At 38.3% G+C, this 27,675-nt stretch overlaps 1 protein-coding gene across 2 annotated transcripts in view; it reads left to right on the forward strand.

Annotated features, from left to right (window-relative positions):
• The window catches only part of LOC136864463 (UNC93-like protein), a 355,393-nt gene extending 330,518 nt beyond the window's left edge, over nt 1-24,875 (forward strand). For both annotated transcript variants that reach the window (XM_067141480.2, XM_067141481.2), the window contains exon 7: nt 20,260-24,875. In XM_067141480.2, the coding sequence (XP_066997581.2) occupies nt 20,260-20,477 (218 nt within the window). In that variant the 3' untranslated portion in view covers nt 20,478-24,875. The remainder of the gene's footprint in view (nt 1-20,259) is intronic.
• Nucleotides 24,876-27,675: the final 2,800 nt, after the last annotated feature.

Raw genomic sequence — 27,675 nt, forward strand, 5'->3', positions numbered from 1 at the left:
CACAAACATTTACATAGACAGTATTGCTGGAAATGACTCAAAAGATCACGATACTAAGCATACCGATGAATTTTAAATAAAATGTGTGATTGGTATTCTGATACTTGCAGGTGTTCTTCGTTTTGAACATCAAAATCTCAAAGACTTATGAGATTAGACTGGTTTCAGAGTTGATGTATTTCATGCATCTATCAGTCTACACCGATTCCTCTTCTTGTTCTGGGCTCTTCATTTCGATGACATCAGGGACAGGTGGCAGAGAAGGTAGTTTGGTAAGTTAGCCCCAATTAGGCAGATTATCAATATTTTTCTCTCCAAGTGTTAGAATAATTATACACTTTCTGAATATGCAACTGTTGATGATCAGCTTGTTCCTCATAGAGGAAGATGTAGTATTCGAGTGTATACCTGAAGCAAACCAGCTAAGTATGGTTTGAAAATTATGGCAAGATGCCAAGATGTGATACACTCAGTCAATGGAAACTTGCATCGGAAAACAACCAGAGGGGCCATACTTAGTAAATAACTCGCCAACAGAAGTTGTAAAGAGTTCAACTTACTGAAGGGCCCAGGCAGAACATAACAACTGATAATTGGTTTTTCAGCATTCCTCCTACAAATGAACTTTGTCAAAAGAAACTGACATTGGTTGGTGCACTTTGTAAGAATAAGAGGGAGTTACCAGTGGAGTTCATGTGTGTGAAGAACAGAGGTGTAAAATCTAGCCTGTTTGTGTTCCAGGAAAACATAACTATTGTTTCCTATGTCTCAAAGAAGAACAAATGTGTAGTTCTTCTACTGTCAGTGCGTTAGACGATGAAATTGATACTAGTACAGGAAAGGAAAAGAAATCTGCAATTGCAACAGTGTATAATATGACTATAACAGGAGTGGATCATATGTCTGGCACATATTTAACATAACGGAAATGCAGATGTTGGCCATTAACCATGTTCTTCAGAATTCTTACATTGCTGGAATTAACTTGCAGATCATATTTTCTTCAAACAACTCTGAGAAGAAACTTGTACACCAAATGTTCCTTTGTGAACTTGGGAGGGAATTAGTGAATCCTACAATGTATAAAAATATCCAAGAAAGCCTACCTAAGACCATTTCTGAAAAAACAGCAAAACCCACTGGTGCTGATGACTCCAGTAAGCCAACAAATGTCTAGAAATAGAGATGTACCGGGCGAGTTGACCATGCGGTTAGGAGCGTGCAGCTGTGAGCTCGCATCTGGGAGATAGTGGGTTTGAATCCCACTGTCGGCAGCCATGAAGATGGTTTCCCATGGTTTCCCATTTTCACACCAGGCAAATGCTGGGGCTGTACCTTAATTAAGGCCACGGCCGCTTTCTTCCCATTCCTAGGCCTTTCCTGTCCCATCATCGCCATAAGACCTATCTGTGTTGGTGCGACGTAAAGCAACTAGTAAAATAAAAAAAAATAGAGATGTAAAGATTAAGTCATACTGTGATCGATGTTGTAGCATGATGTGTCTAAAACATATGAGAAATGTATGGGAAGTGTTACCAAGATTCAGGTGTACTACAAAGTGAAACAGACTATGTTTCTGAACTTGTGTTTTGTTGTGTGCATTGTTTCATGCTTTTAATCTAGTTTGATGACAGAAATATTGAGTATCAATTATAGGATGAAGAGTAAAGCAATGGAATAAATTATCAACGGAAATATTCACTAAATTTCCAAGTTCTTTGAAAATGTTTGCAAAGAAAGCTAGGTAAATACAACTGATAGGAAATCTGCCACCTGATTGACGGCCCTAAATGCAGACCATTGATTGTTTGATTGATTGGTAATTATCCATATTTTGTACTGAAATGCAGAAATTGAGGAATTATTTAATTGTTTTCATATGCTTGGCTCTTTTGTAGATATATATATTGTGCATTTTATGTATTTCATACATTAGTCTCTTTTGTAAATCTATGACTACATTATGTATAATAAATAGTATTTATGTATTATTTAGGAAAAATTTACCTTTATATATGTAGTGCTATGATATGAGAGTTGGAGTGTTGTAAACCTCCCCGCATGACTAGTAACATTGAAAGTGAGTATGCGACACTGTGAGGGTTAATACACATTTTCATTCACATATACCTGGGGGCAAAACATGACAACCTACCTCACATTACTACTCTCCAGTGGCGGCCCAGTGCCTATTACCGGCTTATAGGATTTTCTACCTCTACTATAGCCAGAGTTGCCAAATAGTCTACTGCACTCAACTCAAGGAAAGGATAAAGACTAAAGAGAGTCTGGAAGAAAGTGGTTTGACAACCTCTCTACACCAAACAAGGATCACTTAGAACTCATTAACTCAGCAGGGTGCAGGGTGCTGCTGGCTTCCAGTTCACTTCTAGGAACTTCTAGCCTCCAGTTTTTCATAGTTCTGTATAATGGAAAGCGAGTACCGTGAAAATATTTTATTTCAGTTCAATGATGGAAACATGGTTAAATGAGGTCAGTGGTATACCATGGCTCAGTTTAGGAACTGGCCAGAGATTTAAGGCTGAAACCTTTCTGGCACCATGCACTGAACCTATTACACAGGAAGTCATCAAAATTTGAACTTTAGACACATGGGTTAGGAGTTGAGTCTCTAGAGTACAGCATCAATGTGCCCTCCTCCCTAGATAGTAGTTAGAAAAATTTATGTGAGTATGCTAGTACTTTTATGTGATTGTTGATATCAAGATCATAGCTGAACTTCCAGTTTTATATGGAATCTTAACCATTGGGACGTGACTTTACACTTCAAGAATCCCATGTCCACTGGCCAAGATTCAAGCTATGATGTCATTTTTGAAAGCCAGTGACTATGCCACTTGACTATCATGTGTAAAGATAAATTAAAATTTTTGTTAAGTCTTCATATACTGCCTAAAGTTAACAATTGTTTTTCTTATTAATATCATCTAACATGGACAAAAAATGTATATGCTTCAATTTTGTTATTAAGGTCATCTGAATTGTTTCTTAATGTGACATCATATATCAGAAGAAAGGATGATCAAGAAGTTTGTGCAAGGATATACCATAAAATATTTGAGTAAAAATTCTATAAAATAGCTTATTTTACTCAAAACATGGAAACAGCCTGACTTCACTAAAGGAGAATGGCAACTGGAACACATCTGCATGGACAAATACCTCCAGAAAGAGATCTATAAAGTCAAAGTCCTCTGAGGAATAGATACAGGTTCAGATCACTATGTAGTTAAAATTAAAATTAAACTCATGCCCCAGAGGAGATAACAAAATCAAGCCCCTAAATCTAAAAGAAAAATAGATCCCACCAAGCTAATCAACAATGAAAATTACCAAAAAGCAACTGAAAAAATTAAAATCACTGATAAATTTGAAGACTTAGTACACAGCCTTCAACAAATTGCAGAAGACCTGGCTCCAATAAAGCCACATAAAAAACACCAATGGTGGAACAGTGAATTTGATGAAACCGTGGAGAAATGACATCAGGTATGGCTATTACATTAGTTCCAAATATCAGAAATATACTATCAAAATCTAGTAAAACAGAGAAAAGAAACTACCCAAGTCTTAAGGACAGAACACACTGCAATTAATTGAAGAAGAAGAAGAATTCAATAAAACTCAAACAAGGAACTACTTCAAAACCTTCAGAAAACAGCTCCAAAAATATGAAAACCCGACCCTACTGATGAAGGATGAAAATGCAGAAATTCTGGCAAAATATTTCAACGAGCTTCTAAATTGTGAGGAACCTACAGAACTCCTTCATTTGGACACCAATACCCCAATAAAATCACCACCAGAGAACATCAATCCCCCCCACAATAAAGTAAGTCTACCGTGCACTGCATAAATAAAAAAACTACAAAGCACCAGGAGAAGATCAGGCCTTTGCAGAAATCTAGAAATTTGCAGGAAGATCAGCAAAAGTTGCCCTCCATCAACAACTTGTCTCTATCTGGATTAAAGAAGAACTACCAGTACACTGGACAATAGCCCTCATTCACCCACTGCACAAAAACGGAAACAAAACCGACCCTAATAACTACAGGGGAATCTCGCTTCTAGACATAATATACAAAATCTTTTCAATAATCATCTTTAATAGGATAAGTTTACAACTTGAGAAAGAACTAGGAAAATATCAAGGAGGTTTCAGACCCTGGAGGAGCTGTCCTGAGCAGATCATGAGTCTTAAGTTGATAATGGACTATAACAGGAGAAGAAACAGAAATATGGTGATAACATTTATAGATTTCAAGTAAGCTTATGGTACGACTGCATCCACAGAGAATATCTGTTTAAAATTTTAAGACACCTTGGACTACACCCCAAGTTAATAAACAAGATGTCGTCGGAAGGGAGGCCTTGTGTCGCAGCTGGGGCTGCGAGACCCAGAGGAACGGTCATACTCGTCCTGGGACAAGTGCTGGACCACCCTTCCACATCAGCCAGATCTTCCAACGTTGCTCAGAGCGTATTGGGAATCCTTCGATCCAGACGACGAGGCTGACAACCTTGACGACAATCCCGAGGTACCACTTATATCACAAGATGTGTACCCGGCAGTTCAGGAACTTCGCCTCCGCTCTGCGCCGTGGGACATCATATCCAACAACAGTCCAAACGCATCATCAGCCTCTTTTCATGGTGATGCCACAGGAGATCACGATACCCGCAGTGACACCTCCTACCACAGCGATAACAATCGGGACACCGACTTCGCAGACGACGCCAGCTTCATCAGACCGTTACCTCGTCACATACTCCACCTGGACCCTCTATGCCCTCCAATTCTACAGCCTCACCCTCAACCTCGTCAATACCTCTCCGTACTTGTACCTCTCGTCTATCCGGTACCCTATATGTAGACACCCTTGGGGCATATGCCACCCGCATTTTCTCAAAGGGTGTCTACCTTCCGAAACCACGGGATACTCCCCATGTCTTTCATAACACCCGACCAACCGCTCTCCTCGATCAAGCCATAGAAGATCTAGTTCGTCATCGTGTTTTGGAACTGGACCACGCCACTTCAGCCTTTCCACTCTTCCTTGTTCCCAAGGAAAATGGGTTGGCCTGCATCATATATGACCTCTCCCTCTGGACACCATATATCCAGTGACCCTCGTTCTCTCTCAAAGGACCAGCAGAGGCTCTCCACCGGATCCTGCCGCACCACAAAGCAATTGAAATTGACCTATGTAGCGGATTCTTTCAACTACCATTGGATCCAGCAAGTCGTCACAACTTCGGAGTCCGCTATCGAGGTCATACCTACGCCTGGACATGCCTGCCCATGGGCAACTCTCTAGCCCCATCTGTAATGCAACAGTGGGCTTCCGCAGTCACCGAAGTCATCCTGCAAGAGTATCCAGTCCAAATGATTGCATATTTAGACGGCTGGTTGATACATGCACCGAACCTCACACAACAGATGACCGATGAAGTCTGACTGTATCTGACGGTAATCCTTGGTATTAACATCAACCGTGCCACGTCCATCCTTCAGCCGGTTGATGTACTCGCATATCTCGGAGTCACTATCGACATTCCATCGCAAGAGGTTTCTCTTCTCCACGCTACGCAGAGCCGCATCCCTCAGCTGATTCCACTAGTACCGACAGCTACTGAGGAAGAACGCCAGAAAATTGCTGGATATCTGAGCTGGGTCACCTATGTCACCTCCTCACCACTCAGCCAGCGGTTGACATCTACTCCAACGCAACCCCCAAGGTTAATCGCGGCCATCGCTCCAACTCTACGCCAGGGCTGGGCACAGGCCTACGCCGTTCCCGCACCAATTCATGCAGTAGAAACGACCACTGCCGTGATGGCAGCCTTGTGGGCCATCACAGACCTCCAGCCTATCTACAACTGTGTTTGTGAGTTTGTGGGGAGTTCAGTTGCCTTATGGACGCTGCGAACGGGCCGGGGGCCCGTTCTCCATGCTCATTTGTATCTTTTAGCCTTGTATGTTAAACTAATAAAGACTGCAACAGAGAGGGGCGTGCTCCTCTGGTGGTTGCCTGTCTCCTCGACTGATAACCGGTCTGACATCCCCTCTAGGGAAGTGCTGAATACTTAATTGCTGACCCGCTCTCACGACCAACTGTCCTTGAACTGCCTTCCACCCCGGCTTTTATATGCTCGGGGTTGATCGCGTGTAAGGAAGACAGCATAGGCGTTATCCACGAGAGAGGCAGTGAGGGAGTACCTGACGGGTTTCCTCCCTCTGTGCTATTTACTTATTAAAAAATTTTACAAACATGTAGCAAATTAGGGCGAGCCTGTTACATCATACACAAGATAATTCTGAACAAAGAACTGTACAAAATCTATTCTTTACAAGCAAAGATACATACAAATACTGCAGAAAACAAATTTACATACACTCAGGCAGTCCTATCAAGGATCTACTTAACACAGGGAGTGTCGTCTGATGCAGGAGCCAGCGAGTAGAGGTTTGCCGCTGTACTGCGGCCTATTGCAGCCTTATGCTTTGGGTTCTGTTGCTTTGATCCCCACCCTGCGACGTCCGCGTCCTCTTGCCGGCCGCGTTGAGCTGGCCCCGCGGATGACCGTGGGCTGGCGAAGAGTCGGTGTGTAGGAGAATCCCTATGGGAGAACGGCGACTTGAACGGCCACGTCCCACCATTGGGCTAGGGCCAGATATAACAGGTTGGCCCTGTTGAAGAAACACTTCCGCTGAACAGGGTCTAGTCTTGGCCAGGCTGAAATAGCCCAGAGGGTGGTTGCTGCATCATGGTGATCGTGTCCCATAGGGATGAGGGCGAACTGTTCCCGTAATGCGAGAGCGATCTGGTAGACCTTGGCATCTGGTGGGGTTGGGAGGCCTTTGTCATAAGTCGCCGGCTGGAGTCTTCTTGTGGCTGTAGGTCCTGCTCGTCTGTGCCGCCGTCGTAGGTTGGTTGTTCCTCTTCTAAAAAAGAATCCATTCTGGCCTCGAGGGACTGTGGACTGCGGACCAAGTTTACAGGTGAAACATCAGAGTCATTTGAAATTAAAACTGGACTACAGCAGGGAGATGGGCTCTCACCACTATTATTTAATTGTGCTCTAGAAATGATAATGAGGGAATGGTATAGGAAATGTCCCCCAAAAATGAAGATTGGCCAAAAAATCAAAACAAATCGCCTGGGTTTTGCTGATGATTTAGCATTACTAGCAGTGGACACAAAAGAAGCAAAAATCCAGATATCAGAACTTCAAAACATTGCAAATAAAATTTTCCTCAAAATGTCACTGGAAAAAAAAAAGAAATACAGATATTATGGCCCAAAAGCCAACACAACTAAAAGAAGTTATCATAAATGGTAATACAATCAAAATAGTAACTCAATTTAAACATCTTGGAGAAGTAATAGCACATAACCTAAATGAAAAATTCCAATCCAAACAAGAACAATTGATTAGCTAAACCATAATAATTAACATGAGATATCTTCAAAAAGAAATGTATATTAATAAATGCAAAAATAAAACACTACAACACAGTTATAAAACCAGAAGCTACTTAAGCCACAGGAACACTTTTTTACCTGAATAAACAATCAAAGCCTGACAGACTTCAGAAAATTGAAATGAGGATTGGAGGAAGCTGCATCAACAAAAAAATACCAGAAAGATGGACAGTTGCAGATAATACCTAACAAATTCATGTATGAAGTGCTTTTGTTTTGCTATTTGCTTTACGTCGCACCAACACAGATAACTTATGTCTTATGGTGATGAATATAAAGAGCTAGAACCCATTATAGATACTATGCATAAGGAAGACTGGGATTCTTTGTACATATCATGAAGATGCAGGACTCGAAATTTCTGAAACAACTAGTACAACACAATCTCGTCTCAAAAAAATCTCAACAGGATGTAAATGGAACAGAGAAGTAAGAGAGGATCTGAAGGAAATAGGCCTTACAACAGAAGACACCACAAATAAGATAAAATTGAATACAAAACTCAAGAATACAAACCTCCGCTTTACCCTTACACGATACAAACCAACAACACGCATATTTTCAACTGAGGAAAGGGCACAAAGATCAGATCATCTGAAGAAGTACCGGGAGGACCACAATGCCCAAACAATCCCTTCAAAGAGACCTGAACAATGGACTGACTGAAGTGATCGTATGCAGTCATAAAAGAAGAAGAAGCCTCATTAAACCATACCAAGGTTATAAATAATCTGAAAGCTAAACTAGAGTAGTTAGTTTGGTTTTCCACTACTGAAAGCAGATCAGAAATGCAACATTTTTAATAATCCTATACAGCCAAGATCTATGTAATTTTACAGAATGCTTCCCTCAAAGGGTTACTTAAATTTGTAGACCAGCTGCTAATGAGCTCTCTAAAGAAATCCTTCAACTGCCAACTGACATTCCTGATGCAATGATGTATTTGCCTACAGAATTAAAAGGCTAGACATTATCCAAAGTTAATAGGACACTTTTTAGACACATCAAAGACGTTATATATTGCAGAAATCAAACAAATGCATATGCATCACATGGTACATATAGCAATCACTCAGTCACTACTGATCTGCATTTAGGGCAGTCACCAGTGGTGAAGGGAACAGCCATTGCAGGCATGGCCATGTTGAAATAACTTTGACAAACTTCTTCAAATCATTACTTATAAATATGCACAATTGTACAATACAGTGCCATATTGACAATTCATTCCAGAATGAAGACCGGGAGTATGTGAGGAAGTTCATTGCCCAGCTTCAGGTAGAAGTGCAAAGAGAGCAAATATTGTTGCTTTTGGTAAATACAGACAACATGCATTTATGTTTGACCCAACAAAATGACTAGCAAAAAGCAACAAAAAACTTGAACTTTGAGAAACAGTCAAAGAAAAATCTTCTTCCTGGCTTTTCCTAACTACCTGTGATAGGCACTCTCTTTGGATTTATCCCAGCTTTAAGGACGGACGCCTTTCCTAATGCTAACAGTATGTGGAGAGATGTATTTATGATTGCGTGCTGCTAGGGTGGTTTGTAGTGTGATGTGTTGTATATTTCGCCTGTGAAGCCTTTGAATCAGTTCGCCCAATGAAACCAGAATTATAAGTAATAAGAGGGCAGATCATGCTAGAGGTCCTTCAAGAGATGTATGAGAACCCAGTGACAACTTAGAATGCTTATAATGAGAGAAGCCAAAGACCTACTGCTAGAATGTCAGGAGGATTTTTCCCTGTCGAACAACATCAGACAAACAAAACCCGTCCAACATCAGTTTGATGTGGGTTACAGTGCACCAGTCAAGGCTCCATTCTGACAAGTTTCACTTGTAAACCAACAAAACGTGGACCAGATGCTCAGTGAAATGAAGGTGCAGCAAGGAATAGAACCCTTGGAAAGCCATAGGAGCTCCCTAGTAACATTGGTTAAGAAGAAGGACAGCTCTACTCGGTTCTATGTCATCTACAGGAGGGGTGAATGACATCATAAAGTATACACTACGGTGAATTGATGGCACTCGGGATAATCACTGTTGAAGCAGTTCTACATGCTGGTTACTGGAAAGTGGACATTCATCCTCAAGACCAACAGAAAACGGCATTCCCAGTTGGCCATGATTTCTATCAGTTCAAGATCATGCAATTCAGTTTGTGACATTTTGCAGCAGCTTTCAAGAGGCTGACAGAGATTCTGCTGAGAGGAATACTCTGGATTCTGTAATCATTTACATAAGAGTTCCTCAAGGTAGTGTCATTGGACTTCTGTTTTCTATATATATAAATAATGTGACTAAAGAACTGGTATCAGAGATAATGCTTTCTGCACATGATGTTATACTGTATAGAGTAATAAGTAAGTTACATGTTAGTGAGCGACTTCAAAAGACCTTGACAATGTTGTGAGATGGACAGCGCAAAATGGTACGATGATAAATGGGGTCAAAAGACAGGTAGTAAGCTGCACAAAGAGGAAAAGTCCCCTCTGTCTTAAATACTGCATTAATGGGGGTGAAATATCCTTATGAGCATCAGTACCTAGGTGTTAATATAAGGAAAGATCCTCATTGGGGTAATAACATAAATAGGATTGTAAATAAAGTTTATAGATCTCTTCACATGGTTATGAGGGTACTTAGGGTTTGTAGTAAGGATGTAAAACAGAGGGAATATAAGTCTCTGGTAAGAATCCAAACAGATTATGGGACCCTCACCAAGATTACTTGATTCAAGAACTGGAAAATATCCAAAGAAAAGCAGCTCAATTTGTTCTGGGGGATTTTTGACAAAAGAGTGTCATTACAAAAATGTTCCCAAGTTTGGGTGGGAATACTTGGGAGAAAGGAGATGACCTGTTCAACTAAGCAGTTTGTTCCAAGCTGTCGTTTAGGGACAGAGTGGAATGACATTAGTAGCCAAATAAGTTTGAGTGTTTTTTAAAGTAGGAAAGATCACAATGTGGCCAGAACTTTGAGTCAGTGGTCTTTTAAGGTCTGTTCTGACTGCTATGTATCAGGAAAACCAAGACCATGACTCTACATCCCTAATCGGACAGAATGGTGGAACGATTCAAAAGGACCATTGAGAATCACCTGTGAATAATCATCAGCGAACATCAGAAGGACTGGGATCATCATCCTCCTTTAATCCTCTTGGCGTACCTGTGTGCAGTGCATGAGTCCGCAGGAAGCACACCAGCAAGAATGTTGTTAGTTAGAGAACAATGCCTCCCAATGAATTACGCATTTTGCCAACCTGAGGACCATCTTGCCCCGATGGATTAGTACTGCCTGAAACTTGGCTCAGGGCATGGATGTGAAGAGAAGCATGGGTGTGAGCACGGCATGACAATGTAGTGGCAGATTCATTAAATGTTACATGTAATTTTGGAAAGTATTTTAATGTTTTCAAATAATTCCTCCAAGAATTACTGATGTCAAATGACTATCACCAACTTTTGATCCATGGCTTGGCTTACATACTTTGAGAGCATAGAGAATTTGGCCATGCATGTTTGTGGTACCAAACATACTCATTTTTGCTGCATACCTGATCAGATAAAGGGAAATAAATGATCTTGTGGTGATGATGATGATGATGATGATGATGCTTGTAGTTTAAAGGGGCCTAACATCTAGGTCATCAGTGCAATGATCTTGTGGAATATAATGATAGAGTTTAGTTATATCATAAGTTAGTTTGAAATGACCTCAAGGAATATATGACATTTTAGGTTCTTTTACTTATTTTTGAAGTGCTGAGGGAATTACGGATACATCCACTGAGCATGAGGAAATTAATAATTTGAAATCTAACTTCAGAGATTATACTTCACAGAATCATCAATCAAAAACCTTATCTAACATAAAAACTTCACAAGTGAAGAATATCAAGAGTCAGCAACATCAAGCACAAATTTACTTAATGTAGGAAAACCACTTTTCTTGTATTTGTTGAATCTACAAGTTGAGTTTCATTCTAAATGCATTAATTTTACACAACAAATTGATCATTAACAAGTTTTTAATTTGTAATGCATAACCAAATAGAGCTCATCATTATAACATCACCCAAGCTATTCTAAAAACTCTCTTAGTTGTCGTGGTTAAGTCCAATATCCCATAAGACATTAACAATCCAGTGGTCACCCGAAGAAAAGTCACATCAGTGGTCGCGCGGATCACGATTGTGATCCAGTTTTCTTTGTGATATACGGCTATTCTGTACCATTTATTCAATGAATCTGATTATGCATTGTGAAAAGAACTTTTTTTTCCAATATAATATAATTATGCATGCATTTATAAAAAATACCTGAAAAATTACCGGACATTTTGATTTGTCTCACTTACTCCCTCCATACTGTTTTTGAGGTACCTCACTGTCCGGTTCATTCAACCATCGATTTATATACTCTTAGTCATCCATTTTGTACTTATACACCAATAATTAATATAAACTCGTAAAATGGAGTAGATATATGCACATGAACTGAGATTATACACCATAATAAGAAAACAAACAAAGTCAAAATAAGTCACGCTAGTGGTCTCATGGATCACAGTTGTGATCCACAGGAATAAATTGTTGTATAATGCAATAACCATCATTCAAGGTTAGCAGATTACTGCATTATCAGAGAGGGGATGGGGCACGAGGAAGGTACACAGATGCTCAATGTCAACAATCATACCAAAAAACAGGAGCAAAAAAACTAAATGGCAATCCGCGCAACCACTGGAGTGTTAACAATTTATCAGCTGCCTCCATAGTGTAAGGGTTAGCACTATTAGCTGCTATCCTTGGGGGCCTAGGTCTGATTCCTGGTATTGCCAGAGATTTAAGAATAGCAGGAGGGCTGGTATATGGTAAAATGGTAAATGCACCTCACCTCCATTGAGGGTGTGTCTGCAAATGAATTTTTTTTTTTAAATTAAGTCCTAGACATCACTAAAGTTGCATACTAGAAAAGTGAGTGTGGAAGTTTACTGTTGTTTCCCTCACCGTGCCAGAAGTTGCTATCACATATCCTTGCTCCTATGCAAAAACCACATATGTGACAATGTTCTTCCTGTCCATTATTTCCCTTAAGACTGGTCATGCCTCCCAGCCACACATTGATATACAGTCCATCAGAACAATTTTTGTTGAGCTCAACTTCCCATGCTCATCCTGAAAGGAAAATTAACCTTAAATGCATCATAATGTTATGCAAACATAACTTCTTGCAGTATGGTACAGTTAGATTCATTTTCCTTTTTACATTGGAGCAGGTAAATGAACTCAACAAAGTTTGTTCTGATGGACTGTATATCAGTATCATTCAATCACTACTGATCTGCATTTAGGGCAGTCGCCCAGGTGGCAGATTCCCTATCTGTTGTTTTCCTAGCCTTTCCTTAAATGATTTCATTGAACATCTCCCTTGGTAAGTTATTCCAATCCCTAATTCCCCTTCCTATATACAAATATTTGCCCCAATTTGTCCTCTTGAATTCTAATTTTATCTTCACATTGTGGTTTTTCCTACTTTTAAAGTTGCACCTGAAACTTATTCATCTACTGATGTCATTCCACATCACCTCTCCACTGACAGCTTGGAGCAAGTATAACACCAGGAGTAGAAATGTTAGTCAGGCAGGAGATGCCAAACAATTTACATCCCATAAGCTATTAATCAATTCTACAAGTAAGAATATTCACACACGACTGTTCGTAATGTCAGGACACAGTTCAACAATTATGCACCAGCCTGAACTTGGATTTTCGACACTGCTTTACGCAACAAAAGACAGGCTGATCAATTTTCAAATGTTACAACATTTTATTCTCAACGCTCAACTTACCCAAATTATTCTCAATCTCTAGCTGTTGTTTATAACTATTGGACATTGTTTTTGTATCAGGTTCAGATACAGAATTCTTGGGATTATTATTACAATCCTTATCATGACTGTTACTAGCCCAAAACCTGCAAAGTCATGGTATTCGTTCAAAAAAAAAATTCATTTAGTTTTCATTTACATTCTTTTAAATTTATTTCCCATGAGTTCAGACACTATTTATTTTCAATACTCTTGGTTTGTAATAGACATTTTTCTATATTATAATTGTAGCATGTTAACTTAAGATGTTTTAAAGTGTAACTTATTATTTTCAGTGTATTCGTTGTGTGATTGGTTAGTAATAGGCATTTATCTACATTATAATTGTAGCATGTTAACTTAAAATGATTTTAAAGTGTAACGTATCTTCAGTCTATTCCTTATATGATTGGTTAATGATTCTGACTTTTGACCTTAAGGTTACCTACAGGCTGATGATGCCCTTAACAAGGGGTGAAACATGTTTGTAAGAAGTGTACATATTATTATGTAAATTTCACCCACGTAGCACGTGGCTTGTATTGAATAGGTGGTACGATAGAAAAAACTATTTTGTGATAATTTGCATAACATTTAGTCAAACAGCTCATCTCCCTTTCTCCCAAGTCTTTCCAGCCCAAACTTTGCAACATTTTTGTAACGCTACTCTTTTGTCGGAAATCACCCAGAACAAACCGAGCTGATATTCTTTGGATATTTTCCAGTTCTTGAATCAAGTAATCCTGGTGAGGGTCCCATACACTGGAACCATACTCTAGTTGGGGTCTTACCAGAGACTTACATGCTCTCTCCGTTACATATAAGTCTCTGATAAGACTTGCAGAGTGGATAAGAGTTGCACCACAGCAGAATGAGAAAACAAGTTTACTTTTATTAACAATTTATATCACAACCATGACATTTTCAAACTTAATAGTGTTTGCACACAGTACCCCTTGATGAAGAGCACAACATAAGCAATTGATTTGTTGATCTGAAAACAAGGTAGATTTTTAAAGTCTGTTTTATGCCCAACCATAGCTGAAGCACCATCAGTGGTAAATGAAACCAGTAAATCCTAAGACAACTGTGATTCTTTCATAATTTCTTTCACAGCACAGAAAATACCTTCACCCCTTCCAGTTTCTTTCAGACAAATAGAATATGCAATTATTTCCTTTACTTTCACCATCTTTACTCAGCCCCTCAATGCAGCATGTCACTGTTCACCAAGAAAGGGAAATGTTAATTAAGTAAAGGCTGCAGTAGAGTCCAGCCACTCGGCAGCTATTTGTAAGCAATACTTGATGAAGAGTTCAGTACTGAAAGGCTTCATTTCTTATGATATCAAATGCAAAATTTTATAATGCCCTACATACAATTTCACTTGTTTGTTCATTGTAGAATTAAAAATCAAATCATATTATTAGTCACCAGCACAAGATGTACTACTCTCAATTGATGACTATGATTCCAAAATTTGCTCAGTCCATTTTTGTGAATTTTCTGTAAATGCAAAAATGCATAGAGAAGCTTCACTTAGATATATTTACACAATTTTAAAGCAATAATTCACATCCTTGGTTTTATATTCATAAGTAATCATGTTTTGAAACAACATGCGAGATTATGGCTAAGTCCATGGACTGGGCAACTTTTAACTTACTTACTTACAAACGCATCCTATTCTATATTCTTATTTCTTTTATTTTCACAAAACCACATTATTATTTCTGAATTATATTTCACAAGTTCGTAATATACCTACAGATTTTATTTATTCTACATGATATTTAGACTGAAATCACATAATTACAATACAGTTTATTATAAAAAATGGAGTCATAAGTGTTATTTATTTTCTAATGTTGCTTAAATAACTAGACTGAGATATGAGGTTTTAATAATTTTCTAGAAATAACATTGTTACTTTATCAAAAATAAATGAGTCATCAGCTTTCAAAAGAAAAAGCAAAGTCAGCTGCCTCCTTGAATGTATTTCTATACTGTATGCTCATCTTCACAATATCAAACAGCAAAATCATTTCTGTCATTAAGGGAAGCTGAATTTATGACTATTTTGTAGAATACTTCTGCATCAGGTGTTATCACAAAATACAGTTCTTCATTGGCTTTGCTGTTGCAAAGTTGTTGCTGCTGCAACGCTGCAAAGTTTGGGCTGGGAAGAACTGAGAGAAAGAAGATGAGCTGCTCGACTAAGTGGTATGTAATACCAATATAAATGGTCTGTTATTGGCCATTATAAATTTTCCAGCCAACTCATTCCTGGTTGCCAGCGTTTCGCCCCCGTGTGCTAGGCTGGGCTCATCAACATCTGTATAATCTGATGGCCAAGCAGGCATCAATTTTTAGTAGTGAGACAGAGTGTCTCATAGTGTATTGGCACTGCCGGTGGCTACAATTAGCCTACACAGTGGCCTCCACGGTGTGCACTAGCCATGCGTCTTGGTAGGTGTGCTGGATACCAACTGATGAGCCCAGCCTAACACACGGGGGCGAAATGCTGGCAACCAGGAATGAATTGGCTGGAAAATTTATAATGTCCAATAACGGATCATTTATATTGGTATTATAAATTTGCTCATTCGGAACAAATATTACAGATTCCCTATGGGAATCAACATCTGTATTAAGTGGTATGTTCCGAGCTGTCAGCAGAGAGATGGCCTGGAATGACATTAGCAGACGAATAAGTTTGAGTGGCGTATTCAAAAGTAGGAATGATCATGATATGAAGATAAAGTTGGAATTCAAGAGGAAAAATTGGGACAAATATTCATGTATAAGAAGGGGAGCTAGGGATTAGAATAACTTACCAAGGGAGATGTTCAAAATATTTTGAATTTCTTTGAAATCATTTAAAAAAAGGCTAGGAAAACAAAAGATAGGAAATCTGCCAGCTGGGCGACTGCCCTACATGCAGATCAGTATTGATTGATTGACTGACTGCATCTCTGGCTTTCTCAGATGACACATTGCTACAGGTTTGTATTTCATTGGAATTTGGAAAACCAATAGCTCCCCTAACTGTAATGCCTTGAGTTGACCCAGTGTGCCTCTCGACAATAAGATTGGCAAGGCCTGTCTCCCAGATATACTGTTGGATATGATTGTGACAATCATTCTGGCCAAGGAAAAAGCATGATTCATCACTAAAGATGACACTATGCCATTTGTCTGCCCAGCATGACTGTTCCTGTCTCCAGGGTAGCCTAACACATTGATGTTGTGGGGTCGGTGGAACATTTGTTTAGGAACATGGTGTCATAAGCCAGCTGCACACAACTGGTTACCAACTGTTTGCCACATAACATGTGGTGCCACAGTAGCTCAAATTTCTGCAACTCTTGCTCAGGAGTCTGCCTGGGACATCTGAATGATCTCTGAACCTTCCCATTTGCTGTCTGTTAGGATGGTCCTGTCCCAGGCCTCCAAGCATGTGTTTATCCATTTGATCATTGCAGTCATGCATTATGTACTGTACCATAGATGCATTTTGGTGAACACGTGTAACTACAACCTGCACAGATAACCCACTCCCATGTACACCAATTATCTGGACTCTCCCAACCTGTGTCAATATATGTGACATGGCCTCTGTCGCAGGTACACTGTCAGATATGATTGTGACGATTTTTGTGGCCAAGACCAAAGCATGATTCTTTTCTGAAAATGACACCCTTCTTGAACTTGTCAGCAAGGCATTTCACAAGCATACACTGAACGTCACTGCACCTCACATGTGCAAAGTCATACATCACATAAGCTGTACTGGGCTTTGATTTTAGGAGGTGGTTTATCCCAGACTAATCAGGGTAGGATTGCTGTATGAACATCCGATTGGCCAGAAACTGTTGTTGTTTACATGCCTAGCAGAGAACATTCCATATCTCCATTTTCAATACAAGTGACCTGCTCCTTTCTAGTGTTGCAATATCCAGATGGCAAAGAAACAGATTTCTGTTGAGCGATATATGGCTGAGGTTTAATTAATTTTGTCAGGTGATCACCAACTGTATCATAAGAGATGATTTATATGCCAATATCATATGCTATGGAGTTCCGAATGGACATTTTACCATCTGTGAAAAGTCTAACTATGTTTGGTGGGTTTGAACCTGTGATATTGGGATCTGGAGTCTCACACACTGCCTCTGATCCACAGAGGGAGCTGCACAAATAGTGGATTCCATTGTCAGCTTTGAAAGCCAAAATCATTTTTCTAAATAAGATGTTCCATATAGAACAACACATATTAACTCCCACCTACATAAAAATATAAATTCAAGCAAGTAAGCAAGCAAGTGAGCAAGCAAGGTAGCTTTTATAATGACTCAGTAGACTGCTGATATTGCGATCATAGTCACAGGACTTACAGTTTTCCATGGAATCTCTGCCACAGGGATGTGGATTTTCATTTCAAAGTTTTCACACATATTGGCTGGGATTTGAAAGTCACCTGATTTGGTGAGAAGTCATGATGGTGTTACTGGGTTATCACACCTAAAAGAAGTAGATTCCTAATGTGCTTATATCTTCAGATATATATGTTGAACACATGGCCACTATTCAGTCTGGCATATCTTGGCTTTAGTTGTGCCATGATCCTTCCTTTTCTCAAATTTTTCTGTCTAATCTCCTTTTGTTATTTCTTACTCTCTTCTGGCTTTTGAGGTATTAGGTTTGAGAGGCCTTATGGGTTTATTTTAATGGGCCACTCAATTTCTTGTTACTCTCCTAGTTAATGTTAGGGGAGGATAATGATCCAGTTTTACCGCATTGTATAAGCAGCACTAGACAATGCGCTGGGGATGAAGAGACCCCGCATCTCACAGGCAATGATGAAACTGATTGAATGTAGCATGGCGGCAGTGATCTTAGTGTGTAAACTGCTACTGATAGATGTAAAGAGTTCTGCATCTGTTTCCATTAGACTTTCTATAACACATCATCATGTTGGTCAATTCAGGGAAAGCCTAGCCATCCATTCTCAATGGATACATGGAGTTACCTGCTTACTCAATGTCTACACACAGAGGTACATGTGAATCCGTGAATAGAGCTCTGTGCAGATGCTGATATCTGCAATATTAGTGTCTTGGTGGATGCAAACTGTATTGCAGTGCAGATAATTTTGCTGATAATTTCTAAATAATTATGTTTATTGGTTTTTCAATCAGATATTCTCTAGAAGTCTCAACAATTGAGTCTTTCATACATTTCATGGAGTTATTTTTGCTTGTGGAGAGGTGACCCTTGACATTGGTATTGGAAAGTAGTGATAAATAAAGATGTAAATCTGACCCATGCCTAACTGGCTCCTGTCCACAATTAGTGAATGGAAGGAACAAAGGTTCTGAAAGAGAACCGCTCAATATGTTGGTAGCTGTCACTAAAGGAAATTCCTCATAAACATGTCACTCTAGGGGACTGTTGCCAGGTATTAGGCCTGTTCTATTATGTTAAAAGATCTATCCGTTTCAATACCTTGGGTATAATGTAGTCAAATAGTTGTAATATCCGCAGATAACCATTCGCAGGTATGGATAAAGGAAAAGTGGATGTGGGTACGGGTGCGGGTGCGGATGCGGATGTGTGTGAAGGGAGTGCAGATGCGGAGCGGAGGTGGAGCAGATGCGGATAATATTTTGTTTATCTGCTCAGGGCTCTATCCATGAAAAGAGAACAAGCCAACAATTCAGGAGACAAATTTCCAAAGAGGACTGAGGGAAATGTTCATCACTGATGCATGATAAACAAACAGGCTTGCACCACTTCTAAGCAATATACTGTAAACTGACATGGGTGCACAACTTCTAAATGATGCATCAGAGAATATAAGTTGTTTTACAAAATTGTTTCTCATTGTGCAATTGATTTCTCCTTCAAAATTTTTGCAGAGATCTTAACTCCCTTTTTGTACAAGGACTCTCTTCTGATCATCCTTTTAGTGGATGAGAAGAAGTAAATGCTGAAGAACTATATTCCTTTTCTCATTCTGTATTTGTTCTGGTCCCAGTTATTTACCACCTATACTTTACCACTTTTCTTCTTGCGTTTATGTGGCGTTCTTTTATCCTACACTTCACCCATTACGACTAAAGACTTATCAAGATGGTCCCTTAATTTGTGTCAGTGCCTGTGCCAGTGAAACTGTGTAGCAAAAATGAGCTCATCAGAGGCTCAAAAGAAACTGACGAGGACTGAGAATGAGGAGAGAACTCATCTCTATTAAGGTGGAGTGAATGAAAATGTTATCCTAGTCCTTTCATGTTTTCATGTTAACTTTTGCCTCTTATTTATGTTGCTATCACCTCTCAATCTACCCCTTTTTGTGTCCATTCTAAATCTGCTCCTTTTCCAAGTTTATGTACATTCTTTTTGACAGGACATGATAGATTTACTTTTATATTTTTCACACCCTATTGATCCCTCTGTAATTTTTTGTTTGGGTCTCAACTTATAGGATGGCTTTATGCAGCCCTCCATGCTATCATTATTCTGTACAAACTTCTTCATATCTTCATAAGTACTCCATCTTACATCTGCCCCAATCACATATTAATGCCTCTCTGTACCATTCTTATCTCGCTCACTTTCCTATGTGAGACTGGGAATAATATTCAAATGCTATTGAACATATCTATTATACATTTAATTCTGCAAAGGTATAGTTCAGATTTTGAATTCTTGTGTCAGGTTATAGTTGTTAAATACCAGTATGGTATTACAAATTTCTTCTGGTGAAATTTTCTCCTAAAATTGACCAATCACATAATATATGTACAACATACTTTTCTCAAGTAGGTAGTATTATTCATAAATCTCTTTTTCATGAAATTGTTTTCTTTGTTTACAGCTGTATGTGGTATCCTGTTCCCAAATAAGGAAGAAGCAGCCTACAGCAATTTCCGCTTATGGGAATCTTTGGGATATATTATTGCATATGCTTACAGCTCTTATTTGCATACATATGTTAAGTTATATGTGTTGCTAGCAAACCTGGCACTGGGTATTGCTCTGTACCTTGTTGTTGAAATGTCAGAGAAAAAGAAATCTGTTAAAGTAGCACCCTGAACATATTTTAAAACTAAAATGCATTTACTGCACTGGTACGCATATATATATCGATGGTGTATTGCAGAAAGAGCATTATCAGCAATTTTGGCTAAAATAAGTTTATTACATCAAAATTCTCAGAATATTGTCAGGGATTGAATGGTAAAAATGTCATTGATATATTTGCTATGGAACTGTAGATAATGTATTGAAAAGGGATGTTATCAATGGGAGAATAAAATTCTTGAAGTATAAAAAGGGCATTATATTCCAATAATAGCAATTATGATGGACTAGTGATGAACCTCATCTGCCCCATTACTATACTAATTTCTTGTTCCTTGCTAGTCATTGTTATTCTGGGATGAAAGTTTATTCTTGTTGACACTGTGAGATGGAGCAATAATATTTTAATTGAATTCTTACAGTATATATTAGTGACTATTGACTGGTTTTATTGAGTGCTTCCTGTACCTCAGTGTTACATTAGGTGATTCTTACAATTGCATTTTTACCACTATCATCATGCCTAGAGTTAAAGATGAAGGAGAAAAATTAAACCATAGTAAAACTGAAACTTGTTACATATACTTAGGCCAGTAATACTGGAAGTTGAAGTTTAATGTCCAGAAGGTGAGAAGAATTAAGTTACTTGAATCTTTGACAACTGGAGCTGAAACAAGATTTGACAGTGTGTTCAGTGCAATGTTAGAAAGTGATGCCACTGAATGTGATAAACATAGAGAGGCTTTGAACAATTCTGTAAATAGTGGAAGCACTTCAAATGTAAATAGCAATGCTGTGTTTGAGGAAGAAGTAGACATTCCTCATACTCATATGTATGGCAGTACCTGTGTAGTCAGTGTCAATGATATTCTAGTTATTGGGGAATGTTCAATGGATGGTGTTCTATAGCTAACCAAAGTGGAAATTCTGGGCAATATTCTAGTCATAGTGGAAATGATCCTGACTTTTAGCTGTCTGATGATGGTTCTGACAGAAGTCGTGAAGTGGACAAAGATGTACAGCCAAATGAAGAAAATGATGTTGAAGGAAAAGTGGGGAAAAGTAGAAAGAAGAGGAAGAAATGAGCTATTAGTAGATCAGAGAGAAAGGACTGTGGAAAAGTTACCTAGATTGCAAAGAAAAAGTAAGAAATGAGAAACTTTAACAACCAAACCCCTGTGTAGCCTAATCATTGTCCAAATGCTGTAATAAAATATCAGAAAATGACAGATTATCACTGTTTAATGAGTATTAGTCTTTAGGAGATCCTACAAGGCACGATGAATTGATATGTTGCATATAAAGATTACCAAGGAAAAGAAAATGGACAGATGACATATAAAATCAAAGGAATTAAAAATTTTTTACTGAAAACTTTGGATATAGACCTACCGTGTCTGAAAAACTTGTCTGATATACGTGGGATAACAAATCTTCCATCAAAACAGCTAAAATTTACGTGAGGGGGATGCTGACTGCTGCCAATAAAATGCATGAAAAATTTGTGACATAAAGTGGAAATGTTGAGTGAAAGCTTGTCAGCCGTTCCATAACATTACTGCAGAAATTAATCCACCAAGAAGTACGTCCCAGCTGAATCAAAATCTCTTGAGAACATTTGCAGAATTTATAGACCTAAAAGCCAAGAAGATAATGACAAGTGTGTTTTGAGAAATGTCTTCGAGAGAACTTGAAAGAATGGTTATAACAGGTAGGTACTCATGCAATGGAAAAGGACAAGTTCCCTTTGTGTTTAACATATGAACAGAAACCTATGCTGGAGAGAGGTGAAAAAGAAATCAGTGAATCTGTACGTCATTATACAGCAAACCAGTGTAATTTGGACAAAAGTTTAAGCAATCAGAAATCTAGTGGGAAAGATGGCATTCTGTGTTTCTTGTTTGAAAGTTTATAATACTTCTTATGGAGACTATAATTTGTTATATTGTGACAGAAAATATGCAGCTTATAATTTTACTATATACAAGAGCAGCACACAAAATGCCTTTTGTTGCATTTGCGGTTAATGCAATGCCAAAAGAGGGAGGAACGGAACAGCCACCCATCATGATTATCTTCTGAAAACTGAAGAATGAGGGTATCTAATTTCATTAGCAATGAATTGTGATAATTGTCTAGAACCAATTAGAATCACCTTGTTCTTTCTATGTTTAAACATTTTGTAAACACTGCTGTTTTTGTAAGAAACATAACAATCAACTAGCTACTATCAGGACATTCACATGAGGAGTGTCTACACAGAAGGCGCTATTTCCACCATAAGAAAACCATGGGAAAAATGCAAGAAACATTTTTTTGAGGAACGTCATGTGGAATGTATCCATGACCGTGTATGGTACAATATTTAAAGAAGTACATCTTTCTCATCTGGATTGCTCATGGCATTCAACAGTATTCATGCATGTGGACAAAATACTGAATATTCTTCTTGAAGTGAAAATAACACCTTTTGAACAAACACACCACATATATGACTGTGGTTTCTGTACATTCCAATATTCTGAATGGCCTACTTGGATAGGAAGTTCAAGAGTGGTATCTGGGCCATATAAAGTTGTGATAAGCACTCACAAAGATTTTCCTCCATGGGATCATGTTAAAGAAAGCACTTTTCCCAAAACAACTACACTGTGAATGTCGCTCAAAATTTTATGTTACTAATATAAGAAGTGCAAGTTTTAAATGTGGTAATGATGCAATGCAACTTAAATATTCCATGACCCCAGACACTCAAGAACACAGAGTCCTATTAGGAAATATCAAAGGCCAACCTCAGTCATCCTCCCAACTAGTCGGGCCAACAAAACATAACACAACCAGGTTACCGATGTCCTTGGAAAAATACATGGATCTGAAAGGATTGTGGGTGAAAGGAATCATTCCAGAGAGATGTCATTCATGTTATCTGGGGTTGCCAAATAAATCAACAATCATAAAATGATTTATCCAAGACAGATGATGAAGATAGCGATGAATGTAAGAGCTCATACAATACCCAACTTGCATAATTATTATAAATGGTTATTTAAAATTTTAATGCCACTTCGCATTTATTTTTCAATTTTTACTTCAGAAATTTATTTATGAAACTTTCTATTGTGACCTAAGTAATCCATTGTTTCTTAAAAATATCCAGGTGAGTAACCTGTATAATTCTTTTATTTCATTGCAATGTGTTCAAAATAATAATAAATCCAATTTGTCACTTTTACAGTGGATATCCAGAAAATTTCTGCAAATACTGATGTACAGAAATTTGGTGAAATATCAAAATCTGCATTCTTAAAATCTTCTTTACAACTCCGAGAAAGTTGAAATTTTGTTGATAATGCCCATTTTTGCAAAATACCATCAATATTATATATAGGGAAGTTGGAAATGTGGAAATCATAACTACAGTTAATGCCAATGTAAGTCATGTGATACATCATAATTTATAATGTGCTGCACTTACTGAATGAATAAGCTGTGTCTGTGATTTATCCGCAGGGTGGATGTGAAAAACACCCAAAATAAATAACAACTTTCATTGGACAAACATCTAAATAATAGATTATGGAAAAGAGAATTCTCATTTTCTGATTCTGTAACCTATTTCTAGAGTGAAAGTCAATCTATTACTGTTTTGTCAGTCATAATTTATTTCTGTATTTAGTTCCACTGATGAAATAAATATACCTGTAGTAATTTTTTGCTACAAATATTTCATAAAATTTTGATATTTGATCATTTTTATTTGATGAATATTTGTCTCCTTATTTTTTCAGCAGAAAAACACAGTATAACAATAACATTAACAAGGGTGGGATGGGATAACACTTCTCAGTAACTGACTGATACATTTATAGGCCTTGGTCCTATTGTGATTGACCTTTATTTTTATATTTCAAAAAGGGGTATTACAAGTTTATCAGCCTTATGTAATTCTTATGTGTAAATGTTATCTGGTATTATGCATGACTTTTGGTGTTCAAAATTCTTTGAATAAGTTTCATTATTTGAATTAGAGCACCAACTTATCAATTTTTTGATGAGCAAATGGGAAGACTGCAAGAGATTCACAGTTACAATAATCGTCAAAACATACTGGCCTTGATTCAAACCACCCAACTATGGCTTCTTCCATAATCCATCACTTCGCTGGATGTTCTATAGCTTGAAAAAAGAAGAAAATGTTAGCCAAGAAGGATATACAATAAATACATGATTCAGCAAATGTTGGTAACACAATGACCAGCAGGAAAGAAGCAACAAATTGTAAATATGAAGGAATTACATGTAATTGCCCACTAAACATGAACTTCATCACTTTGTTTTGTCTTTCCAGATAGGAAAGGTTATTTTTTATGTTCCTGTAAAATGCATTAAATGTCGTTTATGACTCTGTCATTGTGATCTTCGTTATCTCTTTTTTTTTTCCTCTCCTGTAGCTTGAAAAGTGTTTTTATAGGTAAGAGTACAATGAAGTTTATTATTCACTTTCTTCACTCACCTCTGCTCTTCACCCATTTAGAAGTGCTTTCCATTCAGTGTAATGGATTTCTAAGCTTATTTGTCTGTTTCAAAACCACTTCTCAAGAGAAAACATTTTGTCAAGTCCTGAGGATGGTGCCAGAGCTGCCACCTTGGTGGAAGATTGTTGAGGCATGTGTTAAGTTGAACAAATGCTGAGAACTACTGTTTCAACAGTTTCCAGAATAGTACAATTGTAGGTACAGGAAAATTGGACTTTATTTCAGGAGGTGGGGTTTGGGTCCAAGAATAGCCACTTCAGCTAGGAATGATTAGTTCCTATCGCTACAAGTTATCTGTGGTCATCTTACTATTGCCACTGAAATGTAAACTCAACTCCAGCAAGTTGGAGGGGTGAACATCAGCAAGAGAACTGTTCAAAGAAGGTTAGAGGAAGCCAGCCACCATTCCAAAAAAAAACATGCTGCAGGTCCCAAACTTACTTGACTACATTACAACTGTGACAGGACAATACAACAGTGGGAGCATGTGTTGTTCACTAATGAGTCCCTTTCTGGTCACCAAACAGCAGATTATAGAAAAAGAGGTTGGAGGAGGACTGGGGAAGTATATTTCCTCTACATATACAGGGTGGTTGGAAACAATGTGACCTGGGTATAGAGCATTATAGGGTTGGTCCTGCTGATAAATAATTTGAAAGAAATGGTTCAATATCTCATATTGTTGTCATTTTATCAGCTGCTGGAATTAGCCAATTAGATCACTTTGCGGGCGAATTCAAATGGGCTTTGCGAGGCTGTGCTGCTAAATCTGTATGTGGTCTAAGACCTGCATGAGAGCACCAGTCAAAGAATGAAACTTTGCCTGTGGAGCGGTTTGAATTCAGATCTCAAAGCTGACAGGGTCGCTCCAAAGCAAGTACGCTACAGTGACACTGACTGAAACCAACAGTGTGTTTGTGTTTGATGCTAATTTCCCCACAAGGCCATCAAGCCGTTCTTAAATCATGTACAGATTTAGCAACAGTGCTGCGCTAAGTCCATTCAAATTTGCCCGTGAAGCATTTTGTTTGGCTAACCCGAGAAGTTGCTAAAATTACAACGTTGTGAGATATCGAATTATTCTTTCAAATTATTTATCAGCATGACCAGCCCTGTTACGTTCATATACCTGGTTCATGTCATTTCTGACCATCCTGTATTTACCCAGACAAACCTTTTTTTTGGGCAGATTCTGTGTCAGTGTGGTTGGGAATAAGTTTGAGGACCTGCATGCTACCCAATATGTACAACAATACTTGGATAAATCCTTACAATCAAAACTTTACTGGCTAAAACATGAAAATCAATGTAAATACTATATGCTTGAATCAAAGCACAAACTCCTACATAGCAATTTGCCTCAGTGCATTTTCTCTAAATTTCATTTTCTCTCTTCCTTTCATATCTGTAACAATAATGCAATTCCTCTTCACCATTCATCTACATATAAAAATTCTGTTAATGTTGGTTCCAGACATTGGAATTCCCAACTGGCCAATATCATGGATAGTGATTCATGAACAAAATTTCAAAGATCTTGCCAAGATCACCTGTTGAAAGCTACTGTACAGATGAGTGTGTGAATGGCATGTTTTTGTTGTATATGTAGACCTAGTTGATAGTTGATAGTTGTGTAATGTGTGCATTTATTGTGTGTGTGTGAATGAGCATTGTTAGTTCATAATGGTAAATGTACAGTATATTAGCTCAAATCTTTTGTACCGGGTGAGTTGGCCGTGCGGTTAGAGGTGCACGGCCGTGAGCTTGCACCCAGGGGATAGTGGGTTAGAATCCCACTGTCGGCAGCTCTAAAGATGGCCTTCCATGGTTCCCCATTTTCACACCAGGCAAATGCTAGGGCTGTACCTTAATTAAGGCCACAGCCACTTCCTTCCAACTCCTAGGCCTTTCCTAGACCTATCTGTGTTGGTGCGACGTAAAGCAACTAGCAAAAAATTTAAAAAAATATTTTGTACATGTGAGAGTGAGAATGTGTGAGTGTCAATGTAATGCAACTCTAGTAAATTATATGTTGATATATCTGCAGATAAGTTAAGTTTTGTAAATGTTCTTAAGTGTAAGAGAGGGCCAGTCACCCTATTTTACCACTTAAAAGAAGCCAAATAAACAGATTCTTATAATGGTATAGCCTATGTGCTCATAGTCTGGATCTGAATCCTATTGAGTATCTATGGCATGAATTGGAACGAAGGGTCTACCAGAAGTTTCCTGACACCCTACATGACCTGTGGGAAGCCCTTCAAGAAGAATGGGTGTAGATTCCAAAGGGCAGGCTTGCAACATTAATCAAGGCCACAGCAGGAAGTTTTGAAAATGTGATTTAATTAAGAGATGGCAATATACACTTGTAAAAGTACTCTATCACCTACCTTGCCTATGAAGTGTACTAAATGAAAAGTTAGTGTTTCCAATTTCACTGAGTTGGAAAAAGCAATAATCAAGTGCAAATCAGATAAAGCTGCAGATCTGGATGATATGTGAGTTGAGCAAATAAAGAATTTTGGAAGAAACATGAAAGAACGGTTGCTAAGTTTTATAATAACTGCCTAGAGATGTCCAGATTCCAAAATTGTGGAGCAAAGCACTTGTAATTGCTGTTCTGAAGCCTGTAAAGGACAGCAGAGACCCCAGGAACTACAGACCAATATCTCTTC

Source organism: Anabrus simplex, chromosome 2 (assembly GCF_040414725.1).
Source record: "Anabrus simplex isolate iqAnaSimp1 chromosome 2, ASM4041472v1, whole genome shotgun sequence".
Classification (NCBI taxonomy): Eukaryota; Metazoa; Arthropoda; class Insecta; order Orthoptera; family Tettigoniidae; genus Anabrus; species Anabrus simplex.